Source organism: Pseudonaja textilis, chromosome 1 (genome assembly GCF_049901715.1).
Source record: "Pseudonaja textilis isolate UNSWEBS1 chromosome 1, rPseTex1.2, whole genome shotgun sequence".
Lineage (NCBI taxonomy): Eukaryota > Metazoa > Chordata > Lepidosauria > Squamata > Elapidae > Pseudonaja > Pseudonaja textilis.
The window spans coordinates 16,471,478-16,489,444 of NC_141990.1; the positions used below are offsets into that span (position 1 = coordinate 16,471,478).

The following is a 17,967-nucleotide window of genomic DNA, read 5'->3' on the forward strand; positions in this document are numbered from 1 at the left end:
TTAGAAAAATAACTGGCTTTTTGCATTGCAGGTAGTAAACTAGGAAATAAGTTAGACCCCAGGGTTCTAATTATAATTTATCTGAAATAGCATTATATTATTTTTCTATTTATCTTCCTCTACACCTCCCTGCCCTTCCTCTCTTTCCTATGAGCACCTTCAGTTTCTTAATACCTTTGACCTTGCTGCATATATGAGTCACTTTTATTCCAAGGCAAACTTCATTCTTGCCATAAAACTTGGTACAACGTCAGAGACCAAGGTGTATCCTCTGTCCCAAACTCCATATATGTCATTTGGCTATAAAGACAGGAACATAGTTGTTGTATATAGGCATTTGCATACTCGTAATACTACGTTCCGATTGGACAATCACTACCGTCTAGTGATTGGTGGTTAACAACAGTTTATGATTGGCCGCCCAGACGGCAGGAGGTTTAAAATAATGCCATTGGTTGCGAGCCGCGAGCAGCCGCTATAAAAGAGGCTGCCGCGGCTCGAGTTTAGTTGAAGTTACTGACAGTTAAATAAAGAGCTGAACTCAACTCCGCTCTTGAGTCTATCTTGTTCTGGTGATAGAACAATAGTTAATCTCTGTTCAGTTGTCAGTGATCTGCACAGCAGATTATCTTGTCTCTGAAAATGCACACTGTCACAATTGCCAACAAAACGTCAGTAAATCCTGAAGCTCAACACTGTCCTGTACTTGTGGCATCCTTGGTATTCTCTGAGTTTAGTGGCTTTCTTGCGGACATTTCACTACCAAACTAGGTAACATCATCAGTGCTATAATGGAAGAGGTTTGCTCTTATTTTTATATATTAGTGGTTTGCCCAGACAGTGTTGGTGGGAGTGTTCTTGCTGGTTTCTTAATTAGACTATTATTTACGGTTAGCTTTTTTGTTTGGATTGAAAGTTCCTTGATTGGTAGTTCCTTTGGCTTTGCCAAATGTCATCCAGGTTTTGATCCCTCCCCCCACTGGGAACAATGAGAACTCTTGCCCCTAGATTAGCATATGGGGGGGTGCCTTATCCGAACAATGGTTCAGTACTTGGAATGATCAGATGAGCTGATAGCTTTGCTCAACAGTAGCCAAACAAATTAATTCTAAATTTTATTCCTGTATTTTGACTTTCTGGGCCTCTCTGAAACATCAAAAGCTCTCTTTGCACCAATAATACAATTTTGTTTAAGTTGGCTGAAGGAGAAACTCATCCAATGATGGAAAATAACCCTAGAATCCAATCGGTTTATTTTTAATTAATTTTAAATCAAGTGAATGGAGTGTTTGTCGTATTCTTCATTCCCTCCCTTCATAGCTCCAGCCCACAAAACAAAAAAATGTTGCCCATTTTTGTGGCCAAATATATGAATGAAAAAAATCCAGTTCTGAGTCATCAGGTGCATTTCAGATCATTTTTATCGACTGAATCAGGAAATCAGTGAGCTGTGTCTCTATTCTTATAGACTCTGGTTCTGGGCTGTTGGCATAATTTTCCAGTTCATCAAACAGCCAAGGGGGAATAATTTTCTTGCCTTGGCACCTCTGGTTTTCCAGAATCAAGAGAGAACTTTTCTTTCCCAGTTCTTTCCATGCAAAAGAAAGCAATGGAGACCTTTCCTTATTGTTGCCTCCCCACTCGGTTTTCCAGTTTTCTTTGTCTGGAAGGAAGAAAATAAGATTAAAAGAAAAAAATTAATACCATAGCAAGACCAAGTACCACTGCTTGTGTGAATGGAAGCCAGAACACCCACTTTTGGATAAAGATCAGCCCTATTTTCCTTCTCTGTGGGCCGAAAGTGGCTTGCAAATGGCATGTGGATTAATGTCCTTAACCAGCAGCTAGCAGGTTCTTCCAACATGTGGTTGGGTGCTAATAAGTGCAATAAGATCGTGTCATATACATGGATGGCAGAGTCAGGATTTTAAAATTCATTTTCTGCTTTTGTTTTTGTGAATTAAGTGCAGAGAAGAGCAACCACGATGATTAGGGGACTGGAGGCTAAAACAGATGAAGAACGGTTACAGGAACTGGGCATGGCTAGTCTAGTGAAGAGAAGGACCAGGGGAGACATGATAGTATTGTTCCAATATTTGAGGGGCTGCTGCAGAGAGGAAGGGGTCAAGCTATTTTCTAAGGCACCCTAAGGCCAAACAAGGAATAATGGATGGAAACTGATCAAAGAGAGATTCAACCTGGAAATAAGGAGAAATCTTCTGACAATAAGAACAATCAACCAGTGGAACAGCTTGTCTTCAGAAGTTGTGGGAGCTTCATCACTGGAGGCTTTCAAGAAGAGACTGGACTGCCATTTGCCAGAAATGGTGTAGGGTCTCCTGCTTGGGCGGGGGGTTTGGACTAGATGACCTACAATGTCCCTTCCAACTGTGATTATCTGTATCTGTATTTGAATTAGAAGAAATCAGTGCAAATCTTCCCAAGGGTAGACAACCCTGCCCTTCGTTTTCAGCACTTTAGGATTCCCAATGGCTTCCAAAGCGTTAAAAACAGGATCATATTGCCTGTAAAAATGATGCTATGTGCTTGCTCAAATTTCCTCATTATAAAACTTTACAAAGCTGAGACAGGTTGGTTGAGGGTGGGTTCCTTGGCACTTAAAGTTGGATAAACGAGCTAGAGGAAACATCTTTAAGCATTAATTAGCTTATGACAAAATAGAAAGGAAGATGATGGGACGCTCTCTGGCAAGTTGCCCTTCTGATTTCACTAATATATGAGTGGATAATTTAGTTGTATAAATGGAAGGGGAAGAATCAGAATAGAGCTAGAAGGGACCTTGGAGGTCTTCTACTCCAGCCCCCTACTGAAGCAAGAGATCTTATGACAAGTGACTGTCCAGTCTATTCTTAAAAACCTCACGTGGTAGAGCAGGTTGTTCCACCAGTTGATTGTCCTCATGGTTAGGATGTTTCTCCTTAATTCCAAGCTGCTTCTCTCCTTGATTAGTTTTCATCCATTGTGTTCTGACCCACGCCCTTTCCCAACAAATCAAACACAATCCAAAGGGAACAGAAACCTTGTAATGTTTTTACAAAATAATTAGCTGAGATAAGCACAAGCCTTGCCAAACTGTGCGAGACTTGCCAAAAGATAACAGACAAGAAATAATTTGCAATACAAGAATCTTCAGATACAAACTCAGGATATTGGAATGATCACGAGGCTGGAGTTTCAAAACGTCTTTGCCTTCTGCAAAGTACGTTACTTTCACAGCTGGCTTTTATCTTCTTGAAGGAGGGCCCATTACCTTGCAGCCTTACTCCCGAGTCACCCATGCTGTGCACTTGGCACAGGCTCCTCGGGAACTTCCTCATCACTGCTGCCAGCCTCCACAATCTTTGAAGGCAGCAGAGCAGTCCACTCCCTAATGGTCCTGGTCCCTCATCTGAGTCCTCGCTCTCCTCAGCTGTCCACACCTGCTTCTGGCTAACCACAACACATTGTTTCTTGTTCAGTGCTTTGAAAAATAAATCGACCCCTTCCTCTTTGTGGCAGCCTCTCAAATACTGGAATATTGCTATCGTGTCACCCCAATTCTCTTTTTCTCTAGACTAGCCAAACCCAAATCCTGCAACCGTTCTTCATATGTTTTAGTCTCCAGGCCTTTAATCAACTTAGTTGCTCTTTTCCACACTTTTTCCAAAGTCTCAGTATCTGTTCTGTCATGTGATGACCAAAACTGGTTGCAGTATTCCAGGTGTGGTCTTATTAAAGATTTATAAAGTGGTACTAATACTTCATGTAATTTTGATTCTATGCCTCTGTTACACAATCCAGGATTGTATTAGCTTTTTTGTTCTACTATCATATATTCTTATGCTATATGTATTGTTCTTTTTTACTTTTCAGTACAGGTAGCAGTGACCCCTACTGTATTGTGAAAATTGACAATGAAACAATAATTAGGTAAGTCAAGAGAACTTTTTTTTGCTACCTTCCCTCAGAGGACAAAAAAAAAAAACACCACAGTCAGAACTTACCAGAATGTCATATAAAATCTACCTTCCCTTAAGCTCTCAGAGCAGGGATATAGATGTTATATTACAGCTAGTCCTCAACTTATGACCACAGTTGGGACCGGAAATTCCATCACTAAGCAGTGTGGTTGTTAAGTGAGTCACATTTGATTTTATTGTCTTTTTGCTGCCATCATTAAGCAAAACATATGGTCATCAAGCAAATCCACCTTTCCCCATTGACTTTCCTTGTCAGAAGACCCTGGGAAAGTTACAAATGGCAATCATGTGATCCAATTGTCATAAATACATGCTAGTTGCCAAGCACCAAATTTTGATCATGTGATCACAGGGATCCTGTGTCAGTCTTAAATGCAACCACCATTCAAACCACGATTTTCATTGAAACTTTGGATTGTCACTAAATTAATGGGCATAAGTTAAGCATTATCTGTATGACATGCCCACATGCACAAGGTGGTATGTGCCTTCCATCCAATCCCATATCCTGGAGGGGTGGAACATTTCTCTATTTTCACACAGTGTGTGTACTTTGCGTTATGTTTTTCAGTCACGTAGCTCACTAGAAGGGCACGCACTACCTGCCCGCTTCCAGTTTTGTCCTTACTGGGAATTCTCAGATGTAATTAGTCATCAATGAACATCTGGCTGCCAACATCTGATGATTCCCAATAAGGATGAATCATGCAATGTTTGCCTTCTGATGCTCTGTGGAACTGAATTAAAAACTTAAGGATGCACCTGTTATTTCACCAAACTTTCTCTCTCTTGTCCTGAATTTTGAAAGTAATCTGGCCATTTCAGGTTCATAAACTGTGGGTAACATCAATAGTATAGGGTCTGCCAGTTCAAAATAAATTAATAAAATAAAATACAGCTTCTTATCTAATACATTGACTATTCAGGTGTTAAATAATATTGTTGGGGCTTTGCTTAAATTATCAAAAATACATTGTTTTTGAAAAACGTATTCTCGTTGGGGTTTTTTTTTTTTGATGATGTATTTGGTGATATATTTTGTTACATACATCACTTTGGGCAAAAAAATGGACCTTGATTGACTTCCTCCTTCCCTCAGGACAGCCACAGTGTGGAAAACTCTCTTTCCTTTTTGGGGTGAAGAATATGAAGTTCACTTGTCTCCCAGTTTCCACTGTGTATCCTTCTATGTGATGGATGAAGATGCATTGAGGTATACTATTCCTCCTTTTAGAACGATCTGTTCTCTTTGTCTCCCAGTCTGTAGTGAGAATGCCTCACACCGTGAAGCAGTGGTGGGAGAACCTCTCCTTGCTGAGCCCATCTGCTGCACTGTGTATTTTATAAGAAAGTAAGGAAAGTGTCTTTCACATTGGAGCTTGGCCCCTGATGACTTCATGGAGACATTGATGTAGTACAGAGATCTCCAACCGTGGCAACTTTAAGACTTGTGGACTTCAACTCCCAGAATTCCTCAGCCAGCTTGCTCCACAAGTCTTAAAGTTGCCATGGTTGGAGACCCCTGATGTAGTACAAAGTCATTTGAGATCCTCCTCCTTCTCGTCCTCCTCCTGATGTCTTGCAGGTTCCCTTATCCAGGTACTCAAGAGGTTCCACCCTTATTAGCTTTCCACGATATCTGAAGGGAACAGGTGTAGTGTGAGGTGCTCTTTTTCAGAATTCTTTATTCTAATCCTTGCTGTCTTCCTCCCTTTCAGGAGTAGGTATTTTGGGACCAGGGTTCCACTGTCAGTCCAATCGGGCTTTTAGAGGGTAGGATTCTCCCTTCTTGTTCTTTCTAAAGAGAAGAAAACCGTATACACTACAATGCCAATCAAAAGTGGGTGGATAATTGCATTATACAATGTTTACCCACTAGGCGGCATTAGATTGTGTTGGTTTGGGGGTGGTGACTGGATGGAGAAGAAGTGTTTTATGTAGGCTTTTTAAAGTAATGTAATATAGATTCCTCATAGGAGTTTCCTGGCATCTGTAGCTCTTTAGGGTTATGTATGAGAAGAGGAAAGCAAATATATGGGCAGAGGCACAAATGCTTAAAAGGTGAGAGCACAAGCAAAGTCAGGTAATATTTTAAAAGATCAGGTTCTAAAAGTCCATAAGGTTATGGTACAGGCCATTGTAACCCAAAGAGGCAGTGACCCTGTTGTCTGTCCTCTTCCTACCTGAAATATCAATATATTTTCAGTTCTAGGCTCCTCTTCTGTATAATGTTCTGGGGTGGCCTCTTTGGTTGGTGGTGACTCTCCATTTACCTTGTCTTGTCTTGTTTGTCTTCCTTGTATCAGCCGGGATGACGTCATTGGGAAAGTGTGCATCCCTCAAAGTTTGTTGGCCAATCATCCAAAAGGTAAGATTCCCTCTTGGTTGAGAAAGACTTCTCTTCATTTGAATGAGTAAACGGAATGGATGCAGAAATGAATGTGATCATTTCTTCTCCCTTTTGAATCTACTATTAGAACTATTTCCTGTCCAGGCATCTCATTTCTAAAAGCAGAATGATCAATACTTCTGCTTGCAAAGGGTGCATGATGGCTCAGTAGTTAAAGATGCTGAGCTTGTCAGCTGACAGCCTGGGTTTGAGACCGGAGTGATACACAACAGGGTGAGCTCCCATTACTTGTCCCAGCTTCTAGCAGTTTGAAAGCAAGCAAATGCAAGTAGATAAATAGGTACCACTTCGACAGGAAGGTAACAGCGTTCCATGCGCCTCAGAGTATTCTGGCCACATGGCCATGAAACTATCTTCAGATAATGATGGCTCCCTTGGTTAAGAAACAGAGATACACATCACCTCCTAGAATCAGACAGGACTGGACAGGGGAAACCTTTGCCATTAGCATTTTGGTTGCAAGCTGCAAATCTAATTAATTTGCCCTGATAAAGAGGCAGGCTGAAATGCTCGGAGGCATTCACCTCATCTCACTTCATCCAGGGGTGTCATGGTTGGCTGGCTGGAGAGGTTGTAGCTCAGAAGAGGAGAGGAAGATCATTAGCTTTTAACAACACCCAGATTTAGTGGATGAGTTCACCGTAACTTGCTAAAGCCAAGTTAATCAAACAAAACATGGGTGTCACAGAACATTTTGTGCTCCTTATTATACCTTCATCAGATCTTCTGGTTCTCCCCTTGTGCTAAGCTAATGGTTGGGTTCTCACAATGCAAAATGAATACAAAATCCTATTTTAACTTTGTTGTGTGTGAACCAAGGTTTGTGGTGTCCTCTCCTGCTTATTGTTTAGACTTCCCTTATTTTGTTTGGCCTTGCTTCAGGTTGCATTCTTCAACTGTTCTGCATTGCACTTAAGGAACGTTCATGAGCCTTGGCTGCAATTCTGAAGGGCAAACTATAAACTGGGGTTGGAGAACAAATGATTCCTCCAAAGCTTTAGGTATGGACCCCAGGGGTCCCCCAGAACAAAGGGAAAGAAATCAGAATAAATGGAATAAATAAAATCCATTTTTCAATACAAGTAGTCCTGAACTTACAACAGTTCATTTAGTGACCGTTCAAAGTTACAGTAGCACTGAAAATAGTGAGTTATGACCATTTTTCACACTTACGACTTAATAATCATGCTACTAATTTCACAACTGCAGTGATTCACGTAACATTCACTTTTCTAATTTCCATGCTAGACAGAGAACGTGAGATGTTTACTTAAAAATCTAGGGGGAATCTATTGGAAGCAAACTGACTCATCCTTGAGATGGGGGCAGGGAGATACTCTCTCTCTCTGCAGTTGCTGGGGGAATTTGAAAGCTCTTTTAAGAGTAAAAAGGAGCATAGAAATCCAGTTCAAGTCTCTGTTGGGGAAAAAAATTACAAAGCAGGTAGACCAGCTTGGGGTCAAACACGTGCTTTAACCATGGAGTGGATTTTGTCAGCTCAGGTGTATATAGATTTTTAAATGTTTCTTGGTGTGTCTTAACATTTGGTGACTGCCTGGACCAGTCCTTGCTGTTTTTTTTGCAACATCTTTTGGAAGAGGTTTTCTGTTACCTTCTTCTTCCTAAGGCTGAGAGACAGGGATTGGCCCCAAATCACCTTGTGTCAACTGGCTTTGTGCCTAAGATAGGACTAGAATTCACAGGCTCCTGGTTTTAGGGGGTTATGTTGCCTGTTTAGAATAGAAGAGATTGAATAAACAGAGTTGGAAGGGACCTTGGAGGTCTTCTAGTCCAACCCCCTGCTTAGGCAGGAAACCCCAAACCATTTCAGACAAAAGGTTGTCCAAACTCTTCTTTAAAATTTCCAATGTTGGAGTATTCACGACTTCTGGAGGCAAGTTGTTCCACTGGTTAATTATTCTAATTCTCAGGGAATTTCTCCTTAGTTCTAGGTTGCTTCTCTTCTTGATTAGTTTCCATGCCTTGTTTCTTATCCTGCCTTCAGGTGCTTTCTAAGAAAAGAGAGTAAACATTCTTCCTTTTGTAACCCCAACTTACATCCAGTTTAGGTGGGATTAATAGTGGGGAACAACTGAGGACACACAGTCTCTGTGTTCAAACAATACCATTAAGTCAGTTAAACAGGGACCCGACAGGCTATGCTTGGCTCCTATAAACTTTATCTAGATGTGTGTGTGCGTGTATGTGTGTGCATGGTTTAATGTGTTTTGCAAACCCTCCTTGTGTTTTGTTTTTAGTTTATGGTTCACTGTATCATTCAGAAAATGAGTCATTTCAGTAACCAGGCAAAGCACATTGGGAGAACGCAGCTGTTGGTTTTGGGTTTTTCACTAATAAACGAGCCACAAGTCAAGATACAATACAGCGTATCTGGCTGCTGTACAACATCACTGGCTGCTAACAGAAGGAGGTGCACAGTGCTGAACAAGATTCAGTTTCATTAAGACTGGATGCAAATGTTTTAAATAAAAGAATCAATCATTTTAATCTAAGCCAGGGATGTCAAACTCAAGACCCAGGATCCAGATCCAGCCTGTGGGAGTGCTTAGATGTAGTAGTAGTAGTCGTAGTAGTAGTCGTCGTCGTAGTAATCCCAATGTTTATTCTGTTGAGTCAATCCAACCTTTGTAGTTCTATGCCATAGTGGATTAGGCTACCATTTTGTCCAAACATACAGTGGCTTATTCAGTAATCCAAGGTTAATCAACACATGACTTTGAGCAATGTGTGTAAACCAGACGATAAGCAGGGGACTTTCCTGGGGGAACTTTCTATTTCAGCCCATCCTAACTTCACTGATTGCAGGGGGATATAACCATGGCAGGGAGTAAATGAACGCTGTCTACAACTGTAGAAGAAAGGCAGCACCCAACTTTAACTAATAGACGATTATCATGGGGTGGGAATGAAATGTCAAAAAAGTGTTTGATAATCTTGAAGTCTCACATTGCCCCTGTCATGCCCCTGTTGGAGTCTGAATCCAAGGAGGAAGATGAACAGCTGACAGGGAGTGGGAGTGCAGCTCTGTTGGCTGTGGAGGAAACTGGGGAAGGGCAAAGTCTGGCTGGGCAGAGGTAAAACAAGGGAGAGGGAGTTCAGAGGAAGACCCAGGCCCACCCCCTCTTCATCCTAAAGCACGCAGGGAGGAACGGAGAAGAGAGCAACGTGGGTTGCATGGCTTACGGGGGAGGAAAGGGCCCTGATTCACTTCATTAGCCACACCAGGGAAGAGAGTTTAAAAGAGATGCATGCTGAGTGCGACAGCTGATGGGAACAAACGTGAGTTTATCTTGTGTTGACTTTGATTATCTGAGTTCCTGGCATCCTCCCAACTGTGTTGAATTACTACCATTCCTTCACATCTGGAATTCCTTCTCTTGCCCTGCCGGACTAATTACCTCATCTTGCCTTGATTGGACTTATAGTTACAGTTTTTGTTGACCATGTTTTGGACTTTTCTCTGCAGTCAAAAGCTGTTCCTGGGAGAGTTTTTCTCTGGCCAGAAGGTAACCAGGACATTGGGGGCAAATTTGAAGCTAATAAAGGGACTCCTACTGATTATCTGACTGTGTTGCCTTTGTGCCACGCCCTGGGTCATCACAGCACCCATTCCAGCCTGGTAGACTCTGCTGTTGTTCTCATCTTACACATTTGGTTCCACCCCACCTTCTCTGCATGCTCCTGTTCTTAGGCTACAGTGGTTGGTTGAACCTCACGGAAATTGACCCCGATGAGGAAGTGCAAGGAGAAATCCACCTGCAGATCGAGATCATCGGCAACAGTGCTGCAAGGAAGTTGCGCTGTGTTGTGTTTGATGCCAGGTAACAGCAATTTATAATATCACAAATTCTATACTTCTCTGCTCCTTTGATTTGAATTTTTGTTTCCAGTAGGATGGAAACAAATACCAGGAGGGAAAAAAAATGTTTTTAAAAACACGTTTTTAAAAAAAGGTTAAGTGAATCTGGCTTCTCCTTTGATTTTTTTCTTGTCAAAAGATTGCAAAAGCTGATAACATGGGACACAGCAATGTCCGTAAGTAGGAACCAGTGGCCAAATTTTAATCACGTGACCATGAGGATGCTACAAAAGTCATAACGGTCATAAGTTACTTTTTTCAGTGCCATTGTAATTTCGAACAGTTGTTAAGTGAATCATCCCACTTGTTAAGGTAGTAAAATGGTTGTTAAGTGAATCTGGCTTTCCCATTGACTTTGCTTGTCAAAAGGTGATCACATGATCTTTGGACACTGCAATGGTCATAAATATGAATCAGTTGCCAAGCATCTGAATTTTGATCACATGATCATGGGGATGCTGCCAAGGTAGGAACTGTGAAAATCAGTCGTAAGTCACATTTTTCAGTGCTGTAGTAACATTCAGTGGTCATTAAATGAACCGTAGTAAGTTGAGGATTACCTGTATGTTGGACAAACTTAGTTCTTTTGGTTAATTTATAATTTAAACCAAGGAACAGAATGTATTCTCTGATGAGGTTACATATATTGAGAAAGTCCGGAAATATTTCACAAGAAGAGTTCTCCACTCCTCTACTCATTGCAGAATACCTTATGCCACCAGACTTGAAATTCTAGACCTAGAAAACCTAGAACTACGGCTCCTTCGGTCCAATCTAAGTATAGTATATAAAATCATACATTGCAATATCCTACCTGTCAATGAATACTTCACCTTCAACCATAACAATACAAGAGCACACAATAGATACAAACTCAAGGTAAACCGCACCAAACTTGATTGCAGGAAATACGACTTCAGCAACAGAGTGGTCAATGTCTGGAATACTCTACCTGCCTCTGTGGTTTCTTCCCCAAACCCCATAAACGTTAACCTTAGTCTGTCTACTATTGACCTCACCCCTTTCCTAAGAGGTCTGTAGGGGGTGTGCATAAGCGCACCAACGTGCCTACCGTCCCTGTCCTATTGTTTCTTTTTATTTTTCTTATATGTATCCATTTCATGTATTCATAACTATGTTTATACTTATACTATGTTTATACTTATGACCGTTATGATTTTTGTAGCATCCTCATGGTCACGTGATCAAAATTTGGCCACTGGTTCCTACTTATGGCATTGCTGTGTCCCATGTGATCAGCTTTTGCAATTGTAAGCGATTGTAAGCGATTGACAAATCAAATAAATAAATAAAAATATGTTGTTTAAGCCAGGTAAGGTTGAAAAGAAATGGGAACATTATCAATCCTAAAAAAATAATAATCTAAAAATAAATTCTAGCTTTCTTGAAAACTGCAAAATTAGGGAAAGCTTTCAGCTTGATCCTGTTACTGGAGCCCTTTGAGTGTTCTTTCTTTTAGTATCCATTTTTTTTTTCTTCCTCCATTATGGGGGATGTACAAAATCAAACCTAAAACTCGTTTTCCTCCATGTCATGTCTTGGAGTACAAAACAGAGGATTGTTTGCAGTTTCTAAACTTATTTTACAGGAGTTCTGCTGCCAAAATTTCTTAATCTTAGAAGTCACTGTGACTCTGACATGTCCTGTTGTTTTCAGGTCTTAAACTTCCAACTAGCTTTAGAGACTCGGCCAAACGTTTCCTGTCTGGGAACATTCTGAGCTGATATAGCTTTCTTGTTCTATCTGCCCTAACCTCAATAAAAGGAGAGTGATAGTAACAAACTGTGTCTAGCAACCTAAAATGAAAGGAATGACCAATAAACAAGCAATTTTGTCTATCTCAGTCTTTCTCAACCTCAACAACTTGAATATGTCTGAATTTCAACTCCCAGAATGTCCCCAGCCAGCATTCTGGGAACTGAAGTCCACACACCTTAATGTCATTGAAGTTTGAGAAACTGCAGGCCAATCAGTCTAGGCCAGGAGTGTCAAACTCACAGCCTGTGGGCCAGATGCTTCACGCCCTGTTCATGCCCTTGCCCAGTTTAGCAAAGGGGAAAAAGTCACGATACATCACCTGTTGACGCCGTGACGATGCGAGTTTGACACCCCTAGTCTAGACCAATCTGAACAGACAGATTTTTTTAACAGATAATCAGAATTGGAAGGGATCTTGTAGGTCATCTAGTCCAACCCCCTGCCCAAGGGGGAGACCGTACACCGTCTTTTTCTGAGGTTTAGGAAGTGACTGACATTACTTTATAGAAAAAGCACCAGAGAGAACTCAAGAAAAGCCCTAACAAACTTGGGAAAGATCTCTTAGTTCACAAGAAGTCCAAAGTTCTTAAGAAAACAAGAGACTCAAGACACCTCAATTATGCTTGACCAATCTCTTCTTGAAAGTCTCAAGTGATGAAACTCATACAACTTCCGAGGGCAAGCTGTTCCATTGGTTGATTGTTCTGTCAGAAAGTTTCTCCTTATTTCCAAGTTGAATCTCTCCTTGATCAGTTTCCATCCATTATTCCTTGTCTGGCTTTCGGGTGCCTTGGAAAACAGCTTGACCCCTTCCTCTCTGTGACAGCCCCTCAAATATTGGAAGACTGCTATCATGTCTCCCCTGGTTCTTCTCTTCACTAGATTAGCCATGCCCAGTTCCTGTAACCTCATATGTTTGAGTCTCCAGTCTCTCCCAGTCTGCTGTCTTCTAGCTAGATTGCTTTCCATCATTGCAGATTTTTAAGAAAAGATTGGCTAGCCATTGGTCTGGAATGGTATATAGGGTGTCCTGCTTGAATAGAGAGTTCAGCTAGAAGACTTCCAAAGTCCCTTCCACCTCTGTTATTCTGTTCTGTTAAATTCCTAAAAGGGAATCGCTGAGAATTTTGGGAATTGGTCCAGATATCTAGAACTCATCCTGGGATTCTGAATGTTTTCTGACAGGCTTCTGCCATAACCAAAGAAATATAATTTAAAGCCAGACTGCCATAACAATGCAGAGCGTTTTAATAGGGTAAAATTGGAGCAAGGATTGAAAAAGATGAGTTTTACTGGGGGAGGGATGTATATTCCCCACCCCCCCTTGCTTTCTGCAAGCAAAGGATCTGGCCACATGAATCAGAACTGTGAACTTTTCAATTTCCTTTCTTTTCTTGAGCCTTGGAATCCATCAGGTCACTGCTGGATACAAGCATCCTATATTTTTTTCATTAAAATAAAACCCCAGTCTGTAATTGAAGGAAATCACTTTGAAATTACAAGCCGCCTCTGCAAGTAGTGATTTTCTGTTTTGAACATTTCACAGAGTATCATCAGGAAGGGGTAAGTAAGAAAAGAAAGAGAGGGAAGGAGGGCAGCCTCCTTAGAGGATGCATTTTATCATTATTTTTAAAGGCTTTGTCATAGGAATGACAAAAGGGGCTTTGGGGGAAACCACACTGGAGCAGAAGGTTTTGTGCCTTTATTGAGGATTTTACCATTGTTCATTTGTGTTCCATTTTTCTGAATCACACGAATCTCAGAATTCCTCTTTGTTTATTGTCCAAGCAATACGGTTCTCCTGGGCTCCCATCTTCCTGCTTTATAGACCTATGTAATTAGAGTTAGGGGGGAAAAGCATCTTGCAATTAAAAGACGGGCTGGGGAAGATAAAACCAAGCGGAATGTGTCTGAACAGTTGCAAACTTTCAAGGGTTGAGAGCTAGAGGGGCGTCCTGGAAATCACAAGGATGTCAGGAAAATACTATTTTGTACAGCTACCAAAACTAAACAAAATTAAAATGATCGGAAGACTAAAGTATTGATTCCCAAAGGAGGCAGGTTGTTATTTATCTGCATGGAGTTATCGGTTATAAGAATTCTCTAGAAGATTGACCTGCCCTTAGATTTCCTGTATTCTTCAGGAGTGGTTGTGTCTTCTTGGCAGTGTATGGGAGTCTGCAGATAGAAGACCAGCAACATCAATGTGATCTTAATCAGAATAGAGCTGAAAGGGACCTTGGAGGACTTCTAGCCCAACCCCCTGCTCAAGCTCTATATCATTTCAAACAGGTAGCTGACCAGTCTTTTCTTAAAAGCCTCCGGTGATGAAGCATCTACAACTTCTGGAGGCAAGCTGTTCCACCGGTTCATTGTCCTCACGGTTAGGAAGTTTCTCCTTAATTCCAGGTTGCTTCTCTCCTTGATTAGTTTCCATCCATTATTTCTTGTCTTGCCTTCTGGTGCTTTGGCAAATAAGTTAACCCCCTCCTCTTTGTGGCAACCTTTCAAATACTGGAATAAATGCTATCATGCCCCACCACCCCCCACCCCTTCTTTTCTCTAGACTAGCCAAACCCAAATCCTGCAACCGTTCTTCATGTGTTTGAGTCTCCAGGTCTTTAATCATCTTAGTTGCTCTTCTCTGTAGGTCTCAACATCTTTTTTGTAATGTGGTGACTAAAACTGGATGCAGTAGTCCGGGTGTGGTCTTAAGTAAGGATTTATAAAGCTGTAGTAATACAGTATTTTTCGGAGTATATAAGACGCACCTAACTTTTGGGGAGGAAAACAAAAAAGGGGAAAAAAAACCTGCCTCTGCCTCCCAGCACAAGCAGCTGATTGTCGATTGGAATTGCCTCCCGACGACCAGCTGTTTCAGGCTGCAGGGATTGCCATCCGCGCACCATTTTCAGCCTCTGCACGCCCCGTTTTTGGCCTCCATGTGCCCCATTTTTGGCCTGTTCTGGGCGGCGGGGATCAGAATGGACAGAAAATGGGGTACATGGAGGCCGAAAACAGGGCACGCGGAGGCCAAAAATGGGATGCACGGAGATGGCAATAGGCAATGGCAATCTCTGCAGCCTGAAACAGCTGATCGTTGGGAGGCAATTCCAATCAGTTGCTTGTACTTATCAGGCTGTGCTGAAGCCGAAACAGGCTGTTTGCTGTTTGCTGCAAGGAGGCAAATTGCTGGGAGGCAAAGGCCAAAGGGTGGGGGCCAGCGGGTGGGCGGGGCTTCGGCAACATTCGGTGTGTAAGACGCACAGACATTTCCATCCACTTTTGGGGGTGGAAAATGCATCTTACACTCCGAAAAAGATGGTACATGGGTACTGTAGGGTTGACATAGCTAATTTGCTGTAGTGCTTAAGGCATCAGATTAGAAACCAGGAGACTGGGAGTTCTAGTCCTGCCTTAGGAACAAAGCCAGCTTTCCCCCAGCCCTAGGAATGTGGCCAAGGCAAACCACTTCTGAAAAATCTTGCCAAGAAAACTGCAGGCGTTGTCCCAGAATTGGACACAATTTCCAGCTTGTATTCAAAGGTATGCCAAAAGCGTAGGATAGACTTTAGTTTTTTGGGGAGTTGAACGTGTCTTGTTTTTTTCTTATATTTATGCCAATGGCACCTTCAGCATCTGTTAACCTTCCTTCTCTTTCTTTCAAGGAATTTAGCTCGGAAAGATCGGAATGGAGCTTCTGATCCTTTTGTCAGAGTCCGCTATAACAGCAAAATTCAGGAGACTTCAGTGAGTTGAAGTTGTGGGGAGAAGAAGAAGAAGACGGGACTACACCCGTTTTTGAAATTGAAATTGGTTACTTTTTTCTATCCAACTTATTACAATTTAGTTCACAATTTATTACTGCCCCATATTCTACAGGCGGTGCTTGACTTATGACAACAATTGGGACTGGAATTTCCGTTGCTAAACAAGGCAATTGTTAAGTGAGTCATGCCTGATTTTATGACCTTCCTTTTTTCCACAGATTTATTTTATTTAGATCTATAAGACTGATAGTTGGAAAGATTCAAGACAACTTAAACATTCAGTAAAAAACAAAGTGCAAAAGGTTTTTTTTAAAAAATACCCAGCAACAACAACATGCAAAAAGTGCCGTGTTATGCTAGGCCCGTTTTTCACACTTATGACCTTTGCAGCATCACGTGATCAAAATTCAGATGCTGACTCATGTTTATGACGGTTGCAGGGTCCCAGGGTCATGTGATCTGCTTTGGCGACCCTCTGACTAGCAAAGTCAATGGAAGAAGCCAGATTTACTTCACAACAGTGTTGCTAACTAACTGAACAACTTGTAAGAGATTCATTTAACAACTGTGGCAAGAAAAATCATAAAAATGGGGCAAAACTCACCCAATCGCCTTGGTTAGCAACAGAAATGTTGAGTTCAATTGTGTCTGTAAGTTGAAGATTATCTATACCCGTGATGGCGAACCTATGGCATGCATGCCACGGGTGGCACGCAAAGCCATTTGTGCAGGCATGCAAGCCCCAGGCCTTTACCCCTTTACGCCCCTTTACTTCACTGCGCATGCATGCGCCTCCCAGCTGATTTTCGGGCCTTTTTCGGCCTCCCAGAGGAGGAAACCTCTGAGCCTTTATAGGCCAAAAAACAGGTCCAATTTGTATTTTCCTGTATTTTCGGAAATACCGGAAGTGATGAAATGGGCCCATTTTTCAGCCTACAAATGCTGCAGAGGCTTCCCTCCAGCCTCTGGGAGGCCGAAAAAGCCCCGAAAATCAACTGGGAGGCACGCGCATGCACAGTGCAGGTAAAGCGGGGGGGGGGAGGATTGCGCACACATGCGTAGGGGATGGGGGGTGGGGGGTGGGGTGCATAGGAGCCCAAAAAGGGCTCTGACCTATACAATGGAATTGTCTTCCTATTTCTTTCTTCAGGTGATCAAAAAGTCTTGCTACCCCAGATGGAACGAGACCTTTGAGTTTGACTTGAATGAGTCAGCCACAGAAAAGCTGTGTATTGTTGAAGTCTGGGATTGGGATCTTGTCAGCAGGAATGATTTTTTGGGGAAGGTGAGTTGAAAAACAAGGACACACGCTGAAGGCAAGTTAGCACATCTGAGGAGCAAGGAGGCGGCTCTGTGGAAAGTCTGTCCTGTTTTTGCTATATTTAGAAACTCTAAACTTGAGAACAGGGAAGAGAGCAATAACCTGAAGTAGCTGCTTGCAAATTCTTGTGACTAAGGCATGGGATAAGAAGGCCTGAAAATTAAACATGGCTACAGTTGAAATCATCAAGGTCTTGGGTGCTTGTACTGCCTCAAACATGGTGGGGTTCTCGATGATGCTGATGTTTGTGTCTTTGTTTTTTTCACTGTTTCTTCCTTCTTTTTTTCTTAGTACTGTAGGAAGGAATTCCCCCCTCTCCGATTAAAATATTCTTAATTCTTAATGTTAAAAAGAGGCCAGAATATTATATTTCCCAAAAGGAGAAATGGAGAAGCATGCTCTTAAATACAGAAAGCCTCAAGCAGAAGTCTCAAGTCTTTAGAGATCTTTTGTATCCATTAAGAAAGACTGAGCCAAACTATTCACAAACAAAATGCATTCAGCCACAGCTCCCGCAGAAGGCTGGAGCTGATGGGATTAAGAATTTGCATCCCCCCACCCAAATTCTAAGAACAGGACATAATAGGATTAACCCTCCGCCACTGAAATAGTAAGACACAAAGCCCAGTACATTGCACAACCCCCTGGAGCATCTCAAACACAAAACCCAGAACCCTATAAAGATGCATCCACGTGCTTAGTCATTTTGTCAGTCACCCCAGAAACATGCTGCTGTCACTGAAGTTTCTAGGAACCAAATACACCTTTCCTTGCAGTCAGCCTCCATTTTGTTTCCAGTGCCTTTCTCCTGGCTTGGAAGTAGACCA

At 41.9% G+C, this 17,967-nt stretch overlaps 1 protein-coding gene across 5 annotated transcripts in view; it reads left to right on the forward strand.

Moving 5' to 3' along the window:
* The window catches only part of LOC113441612 (ras GTPase-activating protein 4), a 112,432-nt gene that overhangs the window by 70,538 nt on the left and 23,927 nt on the right, over window positions 1–17,967 (forward strand). For 4 of the 5 annotated variants that reach the window (XM_087926666.1, XM_087926635.1, XM_026708708.2 and 1 more), the window contains 6 exons: window positions 3,874–3,930; window positions 5,080–5,193; window positions 6,287–6,348; window positions 10,103–10,232; window positions 15,718–15,799; window positions 16,970–17,104. In XM_087926666.1, coding sequence (XP_087782792.1) covers window positions 5,174–5,193; window positions 6,287–6,348; window positions 10,103–10,232; window positions 15,718–15,799; window positions 16,970–17,104 — 429 coding nt within the window. In that variant the 5' untranslated portion in view covers window positions 3,874–3,930; window positions 5,080–5,173. The remainder of the gene's footprint in view (window positions 1–3,873; window positions 3,931–5,079; window positions 5,194–6,286; window positions 6,349–10,102; window positions 10,233–15,717; window positions 15,800–16,969; window positions 17,105–17,967) is intronic. The other variant, XM_087926671.1, reaches the window with a different exon arrangement.